Source organism: Doryrhamphus excisus, linkage group LG2, assembly GCF_037039965.1.
Source record: "Doryrhamphus excisus strain RoL-2023G ecotype Guam linkage group LG2, RoL_Dexc_Guam_v1.1, whole genome shotgun sequence".
NCBI classification, from domain to species: Eukaryota; Metazoa; Chordata; class Actinopteri; order Syngnathiformes; family Syngnathidae; genus Doryrhamphus; species Doryrhamphus excisus.
The window spans coordinates 9876505-9889100 of record NC_136358.1 but is presented as its reverse complement, the minus strand read 5'-3'; the positions used below and the strand labels follow the sequence as shown (position 1 = coordinate 9889100).

The window sequence follows — 12596 nt, the reverse complement described above, 5'->3', positions numbered from 1 at the left end:
AGCAGCAGCTAAGATATGTGTGTGGATAGAATAATATAATTAAATATACTCAAAGTTATAGACGAAAGTTGTCAATTTTAATGGAGTTGTTCCAACTGGTGTCTTAACGGGTGAAGGTGCACTCCTCGTCGGGGGCGTGGCGAGTGCAACATCCGGGTACTGAGAGTGCACTGTCGTACATCCGCCTGGAACGCACTTAATGCACTCAAAATGCTAAGACACACAGCCTCTGTGCTAAAGCCAGCTAACTTCCTAATACTAGTAACGTACTAAGAAGCATAAATAATACAGCTTAACGTCTTTGTTTGGGGTACAAGCTTGACAAAAGATAGTTGGAGTGGTGTTTGTTTTGCTAAAAGTGTGTGTGTGTGTTGACGTTACCTCCATGTTAGCTGATAGGCTGTGGAGGGCCGCCATGTTGACGTAGCAGGAAGAGGTTGGTGCTCGCCCCCTCGGCGTGGGACGGGCGCCTCTGTCACACACACACACACACACACTAAGAGACTTGGACGGACGCACAGACACAACAAGCCGATCTTCCACCGCCGAGAGCCGAGGACCGTCTTGGATCGGATTCTCCCCTCTTTGCTTCTTGCTTATGCGGGCACAAATTGTGGACTACACCCGGTAGAACTCCCTGGTCTTTTTCGGAGCGCCTTGACGGTAAGAACTCTTACTGATTGTACCTGGTGCTTATTTGTGGCAGCCTTTCAGCCAAAGTGTCCGGAATTATGTTTTAAGATTTTTAAGATTAAATGATTTAATAAGATGTTTTAACGTCCCATTCTAATGCGCCGAGAGTAGTCCGTCCCGTCCCAACAATGAACCCCCCCTTACCCCAACACGAGTCCGAGCACAGTTTTTTTTTACCATATTACAGGATTGTGACCGCCATCATTCATGTCGTCAAGTAACAACAATAATAATGGTAATAATAATAATAACAGAAAGAGCGTTGATTGAGCGAGCAGTGACGTCACCAACGGACGCGCGTTACAAAGGGCAAAGATAAAGCAGCACCTTTGGCACCAAAATATACTTTCTTTTATTCTACTACTATGAAATACAAGTGACCCACAACTGCCACTTGATGTTTAGCGTTAATAATATTTTCCTCGTGTACTGTTTGTATATATATATATAAATATATGTATGTAAAGGATACTGTATGCAGTAGAAAGTGCAGTACTACTGTTAGTAGAGGACGTGATTTAATCCCAAGCAGATGGAAAGGAAGGCAGACCTCTCTTGAGGAGCAACACACACACACACACACTATTATGTAACTTGGAAAGCAGACGAGAATCCATCCACATATATTCACAGCACCTAGGGTTGATGTGTTTTACAGCACGCTGCACACTTTTAAGCTACCGAGTACACAGGATGCTTGGGTGGCCTGAGTGTGCACCTTACTAATGATCTACATAACAATACATTTTATAGACTGTTTTTCTTTCAAAATCATGAGCCCACCAAGGCAGTAAAAGAGTACACTGGCTTTTAAAGTCAAACAATTAGGTCTATAGGAAAACCTCAGGCAAAGCATCAATGAAGGAAAGCAGTAAAAAGTATATGTATACATGAAAACAATGTTCACCTTACATGAAAGAGGTGAGGAGACGCACACACAAGCACCCTATCATGCTAAACTGAGCTAGCGTTGCCGGTGTTTATTACCATTTCAAATTGTTCAGTTGGGGAGGAGGCGGTTTAGTGTTTAGAGATTTTGGCTGTGTTTGAAACCGCATGCTAACTACTACATACTTCCATGTCCATACTATACATACGGTGTACTCAATCCATCAGACAGTATGCAAAGCGTTTACACTACAGTGTACTACATGATAACCCACAATGGATTGCGCTCCTACCGGAGCCAAAATCGACAGACTGAAGCTGACTTCACTTTATTGAGATTTTTTAAAAAATCAGGCAAGAAAGTGGTCGTTTAGATCCTGAGTGTGCCATTTATTTGTCCAAATACCAACCGTTTACAATTTAGTTCAGACTAATTTGACAAAATTTAAGCTAGCCAAAGAGAGCAACGCACTTCACAAAACCATAGTGATAAATCACTGCTTTTACTTTGAAAACAAGAACCAAAGAACTCGCAATATATCCTGCTTGACTCCGCTGTTTGGACTGATCTCGTCCCAGTGACATAACATCGCGTTGCATCCTGGGTAATTTAAGTGTGAGTAGTAAAGCTGATGATACATACTCAACATTTTTGGCGAATGCAGTATGCATCCGGGAACTTCTCGCATACTGCCAGTGTAGACACACTGCATACTCAAAAAGTTAGTATGAGCAGTTGAGCGGTCCGCCGAGTAAATCCTTCCCCCCACAAACGTCCCTTTTCCTCTCCATGACAGCATTTCATTCATTTTATTGACCAATAAAGTCCGCCATGACACACAGTCATCAATTGGCTTGTTTATATTTATCATTCATACCCATATGTCATTTTCCTGCTATAATGCTCTGTAAAAATATCACCAATCCTAATAATTAGTAGGGATGAGCCAGATACTCATTATAAACGACTTTCCGATACGGATAATGCATTTTGCTGGGTACGAGTATGAAAGGAATACATTTTGTCATTATTCGTATTCGTGTTTAAAGAAAATGCTCATTATGTATTCACTAGTCACGATCTGTGATTGATTGGCCAATCACAGAGCGACGCCCCTCCCTGGACCACAAGCAGCAGCCACAGAGGAGCTGAGCTGTGCGTCATTTTACACGGTGCAATTGGGAAGTTGACACTTGTCACAATGCCCCCGCTTTATTAGGTTTACTTTAGCTGGCCTCTATTTTGGTTTGTATCTAAAGTTACTTGGTAAACTTGTTCCGTAACAGGCACGATGCACATCACTGTGCAGACACTCAACAACTCAATTGGGGTAGCATGACCTTTTTTTCCCCTTGAAATGGGTTTTTACTTTAATTCCATGAAGTCCTCATAAAACAGGCATGCTACCTACAATATAAGAATTTTGTCCATTTTCAGTTAGCGAGTCCCCGGAGAAAATCCACACAGAGATGGCCGAAGATGGAATTGAACATCGGTCTGCGCGCTAACAACTCGACCGCCGTGCAGCCCAGATTCCAAGTTATTTTCTCTCAATGTTGAATGTATTCTTGTGACATACTGCTGATTGATTTATCCAGTGAATGAAACTGTAGTGCCTGGGGCCGTTTAGAAACAACCAAAAAGGCCCCCGGGCTGCTGGTTGAAGTTGTGTTTATTATTCCTGTGTACAGTATGAAACAACGCTTGTTGCCCTTTGACCACCCCCCCCCCCCCAGCCAAAGGTTAGTCAGGTTGGGCCTGGCCTCAGGTTATTGGTCAATAAAGACGAGAAGCAGACGAGAAGCAGACGAGGAGCCGTGTCAGCCTCCCAGTCGTCGGTGCAGTGAGGCTGCTGGCTGGCTGCCCCATGATCTCATCATGCTTTGCTCTGGAAAGAGCCAGTACGTACTGGCTTGAATGGGGTGGGGGGGGGGGACGCTGGAAACTCCCACAGACTTGTCATGTACTTTGTTGGCGGGGTGATCACTACTATTGTGCTTGCTACGTACATTTCAGTGCAGGGGATGATGCTAGCTTGTTGCTCCACATCTGCTGCTCATTTGGAAAGAATAAAGTCATCAGGCTGTGCATTGGCTCTCCAAGGACGCCAGGCGCTAACCGTTTAGCATGGGAAGATTTCTTGGAAGTGCAAAAAGACGGCATGCAAGTTACTGCAGAGAACCCCACTCTGGCCTTAAGCGGACCAAGTCCCTGGGTGGAAACCTTTCTATGAGACATGGCCCCATTATTTATGTCAATGAGTTACGTAAATGGGATATTTAAAACCTGTTTATGACTTTGTAAATACCATTATTAGAGCCCTGTAGACATGAAATAACAGCCCTATAGTCACTTTTACACCACTATTATTCTTTATTTATATCAGGTTTCACAGGCTACAGGAACATAACCACAACTAGTATAGCTAGCGGGCTAACTAATTAGCCTCTCCAATGTACTTATTCTAAACTTAAGAAGGCATTTAGAACGCAGTCGGGAAGCTGGACAGAGAAACCACTCCATATCAGCCACCAACATAACCCTTTATATTTATACCGTATCTTTGTGAACCTGAAGCTTTAAATAATGATAAACAGACGAGGAGTCATCCTACATGGAGGATCTTTGATTCCAGTCTGATGCTGGCATGCTGTTGTTGGAATGCTCTTTGTCCTGCCACGGTGCTGTGACCATTTCATACCACACTGAAAGGCAAAGTTTAACCATCATCAGACAGCAGTAGCCTATGGACAAAAACACATTCAGGTGCACTTGTAAATGTGAGTTTCATCCAGCCATTTTCTATGCCACTTACGCTCATTTGGGTGGTTTGAGCCTATCCCAAGATACAGGTGGTGTAGTTGCATGTCAGGAGCTGATTGTTTCCATTCATTGGCTTAGCCCCCCCTTGGGAAGCCAAGATCTGTTAGTCATGTCTGGTGATGGTAGTCCTACATACAGCTTGACTGTCAGCATTTGTGGATATTAGGCCACAGTCACCCAGCCCTCATTCGTTACGTTTGAAAGGGAGCAATATTGGAACCATGACATAGCATGGGATGGCCGTGAGCGGCGAAAAGGACTGTCCATGCACAGTGCACGTGGTGGGTTCCCCCCATGCCTAGAAAGGTCTAAACGTACCGCCAGCATTTTCCATCCGCCTCTTCCTGCTTTGAGAACATAAGCTACGCCCATGCAACATAATGATAGCAATTTGGCAAACTTGAGCTAGTAACGTTAGCTATCACTGAATGTATGGTAGTGGGTCCGTTGGCCCCCTGCTGAGGCTCCAGACAGTTTGTTTCCATGCGGTACATCAGTGTTGCCGAGCATGTGCCCAGCAGTTCTCCACCAAAGTGCTAGGGAGCAGTGTTCTCTGCTGAGTGAACTATTGGCTTCCTGTGTCGCTAGTGAAAAATGGCAGCTGAAGACACACAGGGAGGGGAAGAACAAGACCTTCATTGCAAATGTTGATCTGAAACGTAAGGAGAAGAAAAGGCTTGAGAAAGAGAGACAGGTGGCAACTGGGACTATCTGCGAGACTGGATGTTGCTGGTTCTGTCCTCTCTTTGAGAGTGGATGTTGTTGGTTCTGTCCTCTCTGCGAGACTGGATGTTGCTGGCTCTGTCCTCTCTGCGAGACTGGATGTTGCTGGCTCTGTCCTCTCTGCGAGAGTGGATGTTGTTGGTTCTGTCCTCTCTGCGAGAGTGGATGTTGTTGGTTCTGTCCTCTCTGCGAGACTGGATGTTGCTGGTTCTGTCCTCTCTGCTGGACTGGATGTTACTGGTTCTGTCCTCTCTGCGAGACAGGATGTTGCTGGTTCTGTCCTCTCTGCGAGAGTGGATGTTGTTGGTTCTGTCCTCTCTGCAAGACTGGATGTTGCTGGTTCCGTCCTCTCTGCTGGACTGGATGTTACTGGTTCTCTCCTCTCTGCTGGACTGGATGTTGCTGGTTCTGTCCTCTCTGCAAGACTGGATGTTGCTGGTTCTGTCCTCTCTGCGAGACTGGATGTTGTTGGTTCTGTCCCCTCTGCGAGACTGGATGTTGCTGGTTCTGTCCTCTCTGCGAGACTGGATGTTGCTGGTTCCGTCCTCTCTGTGAGACTGGATGTTGCTGAGTCCATCCCCTCGGCTAGCCTGGATGTTGCTGGTTCTATCCTCTCTGCTAAACTGGATTTTGGTGGCTCCATCCTCTAGTGTTCTTTCTCTACCTGCTAGCTCAGCACACCCTAACTGCTTCACAGTAAATACATTTCGTTGCAAGCATGATAAATGTCACCCCAGGGAGGGGTCATGACATGAACTGTAGAGTATATTATTATTATTTACAACCATCTTTATTGGCTTGCAGCACATTCTACAAACCCACCATTTATTCAGATGTGGACAGGGATTCATTCTGATGTAGTTTTGGTGTTTCAGCAGCTCGGTTAGTTAATTCAATGACTTGGCCCGGGTCCTTCATCACCCCCCCTCCCCAACCCCCTACGGGGGCCTCACATGACATGAATGCTCTCCCTTTGCAAAACCCCCATGGCGATGCCCACACACACACACATCGGCGCACAACCCCACCACTGTCCCCTTAGCAGGGAAAGAACCACCCCCAGTGCCCCTCAAACCAACCTCCAAGCTTGTCCTGCATAATCTGATCTGGGACCTGCTGGACGCTATGACTTTGTTTCTGTCCAATAAGAAACTCTCATAAAAATGGATTTACTCAGACCTTTTTGGGAGGCTAATGAGGATTTTATGGCCCAGAAAGGGGATAATTCTCTGTTTTGTTAGCTTCCTTTTTGGCCCGAGTGCAGCGTGTCAACGTATCAGCATGGCGGTATAGCGACATGTCAACGTAAAAGCGTGACGGCCTAGCGGCATGGCAGCATAGCGGCATGTCAACGTACCAGTGTTGCGGCATGTCAACGTCAAAGCATGGCAGCATAGCAGTGTGCCAGTATAGCACCATAGCAGCATAGCGGCACGACAGCCTAGCAGTACGGCAGCGTAGCGCCATGGCAGCGTAGCAGGCCTCCCAGTAAACACTTTGTCCAGTCATGCAGGAGTAACAGCTTTATAAAAGGGCCGCTTTGCTGGAAAGCAGAGAAATCATTTTGCAGCCTGACACTTTTTTGTACACCCCACAGTCAGGTGGTGCTGGGGAAAGTTGCCAAATGAGTTTTGGAGCAGGATTGAGAACAGCTTGCCAGTGAATGACGGCTTCGCTTGGACCGTCCAAGCGTGCCCGTGCCCTGAGGCTCGTACACGCCAACTGGTGTCTTGTCATCATCCGTTTGAACGTGAGCCCCCACATACTGTATGAAGTGCAGTCATGTTTGTACATACCTGACACCAACGCTCCACCAGTCACCCGCTAGACCTGTTCCCTTATGAGTCACGCCCATTCCAAATGTTTCCCTTCATGACCTGCCACAGATACTTTTGCCTTGCGTCAGACCAAGTTTCTCCAGACAGAAGTAGGACAGGTAAAACAGGTAGTGCAGCAGGAAGTACAAAAACAAAACAAAACATTGCTTGTGGTTGCCACATGCTAAACATATCATAATGCTTTGTTTCATTGGTTCCACACCCGGCTGAAATAAATCCATTTCCACTAAGTAGGATTCAATATGAATAGACGGAATACTTCATGTTTTTGTTGTGGACAGCGTACTTCCTGTGGTGGCTATTGTCTCGTCATTGTTGTAATGGTGGCTTTAAACAACTTTACACTCTCATTCGCCAATATAGCAGATATATAAATAGGCCTTTCAGACATGTGTGTCCCCTGCAGGGGGGACCTAGTGTCAGGTGGACAGGAAGTGCTGTTGGGGGGTCCAAGTTGGGTTTTAGCTGGTCATGGATGATGGCCCCCTGTTACCTTTATGATGATGAGTTTGTGTTATTGTGTGATCATTTCAACCGACACAAAGGGCCTGTTCTGGCGACACCTACTGGCCAATGTAGACTACTACCATCTTAAGTAGAATGTTTACGCTGCTTTGTATTTGTATCGTAGTTCACAGCAGGGGTGTTCAGTCCATCACTCTGTGACGTTTAGCTTGGACTTGATGTTTTTCAACAAACAACCCCCCTCGGAGCGCTCCATCTAGCGTGGGAATGTGAGCTGTGCTGGGCTGGCCGCCGGTCAACTGGTGACAAATGAAATTGTGCTGACGTTTCTGTCAGCCATTGTCACCCCGCTGATAGCGGCCAGCCTCATTTGCATGTCAATGTGGGCCCACAATGGAGACCTTCAAGGTCACATAAAGCCCAGGTTTGTCTGCTCCAAGCCCCGTCACCAGCGTGGGGGGTGTGGTTGCCCCCAGTGGAGTCACGGCAACGTTGGGAAGAAACGAAAGCAACCGCCGGCAGGCTGGAGCATCGCCGGGGAAAGTCGGTGCCGGATCACGTGACGCCGCTGGCTGTGACGTCACCCGGCGGGCAGGCAACACGAGCCGCCCTGAATCGTTCATGGTCCTGTCACCTCATCAGCGCCTAGGCCGGGTCACATGCTTATGTAACCATCTGGCAAGCTCACACCACCTCATCATCATCATCTTTCATTTTCATTCTTTGACCTCATTTGCGCTCATGTCACCCACCAGGCCCCCAGTGAGGGCCAGATTTCAGAACAGGCACCTTGGCTATTTAGTAAAGCTCTGCTCAGACGGTATATACTATATATCTATACATACACGGTATATACTCTACATCAGGGGTCTCAAACTCAATTTACTTGGGGGCCACTGGAGCTAGGGTCTGGGCAAGGCTGGGCCGCACCAGGTTTTCAAAAAAAAAACGCATTTAAAAACACAAAAATATACAAACGTTTTCAGTGCTTTGGTTCTGATTTTCTACAATAAAAGCTCTGATAAAACATTCCACTGTTCTCAAATATATTAATGTTTATTTTTCTGCACAAAATAAGATGAAGAATAAATAAACAAATCAAGAATAAAGAAAATCAATCAATCAGTAATAAATAAATATAATAATAATAATAAAACGGCAAATAATAAAAACTCAAGAAACCACATATAGTTGGTGGGTAGACAAATTATTTTTTTCAGATTAAAATTAACATCATTATTAGAGCCCTGTAGACATGACAAAACACGAGTATAGTCACATTTATACTTTTTTTATTTACAACATATTGCGCAACTGCAGGGTCTTGAGACACATGCTAACTCGCAAACTACAGAGCTAGCGACCTAAACGGTAGCCTTCAAGTTATTTCCTTTAAACTTAAATAGCCAAAAACTTACCACTTCCACACAGATAGGGAGGATAACTATTAACAGTTATTTAACCTTTAACATGAACATTAATCAAACGTAATAATTTTTTCTGGGTACATGATACCATACAGCATCCATATCAAACTTGCGCGGGCCGCACTAACATTAAACTTTCAAGGCGGGGGCCTCAAACTACTGTCCTGCGGGCCACATTTGGCTAGTATTACCAATTCATTGTAATAAAATGTTACTTGGTAGTACAACTTGGTTTTTCTATTGCAACACGATACTACATGATGATTATTATTCCTCATTTCTTGTTGGGAAACAATATTTTGACATAATTGTTAGGAATGACAAGCCAGAGGTAAATAAAGGCTGCAGGTTAATTGATGTGGAAGCCATTCAATGACGTAATCTCCTTGGTTCAATAGTTAGACAGCAACGCTCCTCCTGTGGGCTGATGTCGCCCTCTGGCGGCCGCGGCTTGTGAGTGCTGTTAAAGGTGCAGATGGTGTGTTCATGCATGAAGCAGGGGCAGTGTGGAAGGAAGGCTGAAGTGGTGCGTTCAAGGGCTGCCCAACGAAGTGACAACTCCTTTCCTTCAAAGGTCTTTTTATTGCAGATTAACCAAAAACAAAACCCATGTCCCATAGATCCTTTCCCAATCCACTCAATTAAGTTAATGTTGTCCTCCTCAAGAGTCCTAGTTCCCCATGGAATGTCCATCTACGGGTACCCTTCCTGGGAATAGTCAATACCTGGAATGTCAGTGGTCACAAAGCTTCATCAAAAACGTGGCTTCATCAAAAACGGTAAAAGAGCCTCCTTATGTACACCCCAAGCTCGGAAAGTGATCATATTATGGGAGTAAAGTGATCATATTATGGGAATAAAGTCATATTATGGGGATAAAGTCGTGATATGAGAAGAAAAAGTCTGAATATTATTCACTAGCACAGGTGTGCAATGTATCTGTGGCAGTATGTAGCTGGACGGCATGATGATGTGACATTGTGTGTGTGTCCCTGCACAGGTGGATGGAATTGGCAGGAGGAGGACGGTGATGGCCACACGCTCGCACCTTCTTTGACAGAACCGTGAAAAAGCATCTGAGCGTCCCAGAAAAGCGACCCACCTCCTCACCGGGCCGGTCCGCCATGCCCATCCTCAAGCAGCCGGTCCACTCCCAGCCGTCCAAGCGGCGATCCCGGATCGACCTGACGGCGGAGATGATCAGCGCCCCGCTGGGGGACTTCCGCCATACCATGCACGTGGGGCGAGGCGGCGACGCCTTCGGGGACACGTCCTTCCTCAGCACTCGCTCGGGGGAGGGCCCCGACGGGGACGCCAAGAGCAGCTCTCCGCGTCCCAAGTCTGGGCTTCTGTCCCGCACCTTCCGAGGCAGCAAGCGCTCCCATTCGGTCAACCGGGGGGACAAGTACGAGTACGCCGCCGTGCCTTCCGCCGGCTCGGCCAACTTGGTGAAAAACGCCATTTCCTTGCCGTACCTCAACCAACACGGGGGTAATGGAGGCGGGCGCCTGGCAAAGAGCGTGTCCTCCAGTCCCATGAAGAAGCTGGAGGAAGTGGATACCAAGCCGGTGAACGGTGCCGTCGCCATCGCCACGTTTGACGCTGAGTTTGACGAGCGCAGTTTTGGCCATCTGGGCGACTTGCCGCCGTCCGTGCCCAAAGGTGGCGGCATGAAGCACGCCGAGTCTATGATGTCCTTCCATATTGACTTGGGACCCTCCATGCTGGGGGACGTCCTGAGCGTGATGGAGAGGAAAGACAACGAGGATGCGGACCTCGGCTACGAGGAGGGCAAAGGAAGCGAAGGCCACGCCTCGCCGTCCCGCATCCCGCTCATCGATGACGATGACGCGGAGGAGCGGGCGCCCGCCAGGCCGCCCCGTGCCTTGTACAGACATGAAGCCGTGGAGGCGCCCTACACCCCTGAGCCGCACGCCCGGAACCGCCACCGCAGCCCAGACAGCTGCTCCGTGTCCAGCGACGGCTCGGCCGCCGAGGAGAAAACCCTGCACCGATTCCGCCGCGACGGCGACACGGACAGCGCCAAGTACAGCTCGCCACACGGCGACGAGGACTTCTCCTTCATGGACGACGAAGACGATGAGATCAGAGTCTGAGACCTCCGCCGCTTCCACTCAGAACACTAACCCGACACATACGCCAACGTCGGACCACAAATATGCGCCTTTTTTGACTTTCCTCTCTGTGTGCTTGGATGGGATGGGACTTGGAAAGCCCTTTATCCACCCCATCCCTCTGACCTTCACCTCATCTTCACAACCAGGCCTTCACTAACACCCGCAGACGATTGGCTGGCACTGCTAGTGCCGTCCACGCGGCGGTAAAGGATGTGACATTTCCAAAATGGAAGCCAACAGTCCAGTCAGCCAATCAGAAGCCAGCGACTTTTCCTTGGGGGTCGTTCCCGGGGTCACGTGATGCCACCTCGCTGGCTGCAACATTAGGTACGCCGACGTCCAGCTTTGGCGACAAACACGCGTTTCCATTTCCTACGCCATCCGAAATGGCAACCTCGACCCGTTTGCATCCAAAGGAGTTGCTTTTCTTCTGCTCCAGCTTTGCAACCACATCTTTCCATCTGTTGGCCATCACGGCACGCTCTCGCTGCTGTATCCTGGACGTCACGACTCGGCTTTTCTCCAGCTCTAGCTGCTGTTAGCTACAGCCTAGCCTAGAAAGGCAGTAAGCTAAGTTCCTTTAGCTTTGGTGGCATGACAGACTTAGAATGATTGGAAAATGATTGATGTAAGGTCAGCTTCTACAACCACAATCGGGGGGGTTTGGAAATATATAGAAATAATAATGCAATATATTTTTGGATTATTGTTATTTTAGGATTTGAATATGTTTTTTAGGGGGGAATCTGGTCTCCTCCAACTGCAACTTGCCTTTGAAAATGCATAGAACGTATCCATGAAGTAACGTTTTTATACGAAAAGTAGTGTCTAGATAGTCTGACTTGTGTTCCCAATGATGTTGCCGGGGGTGCCTGATGTCGTGTCAGATGTGTTTGTGCATCCAGGATGTGTGTTAGCGGTTGTACGGCTACCAGGAGCGTCGTGTCATGGTCTATTTTTGGAGGTCAAAGGGCCCAAGATGACGTGTTGGCGGATGATTCCAATCCTTGGCTGGCGACTTGATTCATCATCATGCAAAATTGCACCAAAATGCTGTGAAAAGCCTCTCAGCCGTTCCTTTGTTTCTTGCGTGAATTTGCAATAAGCTGCCAAGTTGTCTGCGAGGATATGAGTCCAAGCAGAAGCGAGCTGGAAGATGTTTGGACGTTTACTTCCACCTTCCTTCCTTCCTTCCTTCCTTCCTTCTTGCAATAAAACTGCTGATATCCAAGCGGGTGGTCTTCTTCCTCAACACAAACATCCAAATAAGCTTTCCCTCCAGTGGGGGGAAAGAGTCACACGATGCGACTTTTCATCATAAATCATCTTCATGCATTTTATTTTCATCACCTTCATTTGGCAAAAAAGACATTTTCAAAAATATAGTCAAAATAAATGATTTTCTCTCCAATGTGTCCTCCTGCTGCCACTAAAATGCCACATTTGTCCTGGGAACATGACACCTTTATTTTGGTAATAATCACATCCATTAGAATCACATTTTTGACTTCATTCTCATAAAGTTATGGCTGCTTTTTACATTTCTGTCATCAGTTTTACTTATTTTCCACATTCCAAAAACAAATTGATTTGGTGTTTC

General features: G+C 47.1%; 1 protein-coding gene across 1 annotated transcript; it reads left to right on the top strand.

Annotated features, from left to right (window-relative positions):
- The first annotated feature begins 321 nt into the window (after positions 1-321).
- On the top strand, positions 322-12400 carry cdc42ep4b (CDC42 effector protein (Rho GTPase binding) 4b). The gene is made up of 2 exons (XM_058068670.2): positions 322-663; positions 9859-12400. The coding sequence occupies exon 2, from the start codon at positions 9983-9985 to the stop codon at positions 10973-10975; it is 993 nt and encodes a 330-aa protein (XP_057924653.2). The 5' UTR covers positions 322-663; positions 9859-9982; the 3' UTR covers positions 10976-12400.
- The last annotated feature ends 196 nt before the right edge of the window (positions 12401-12596 follow it).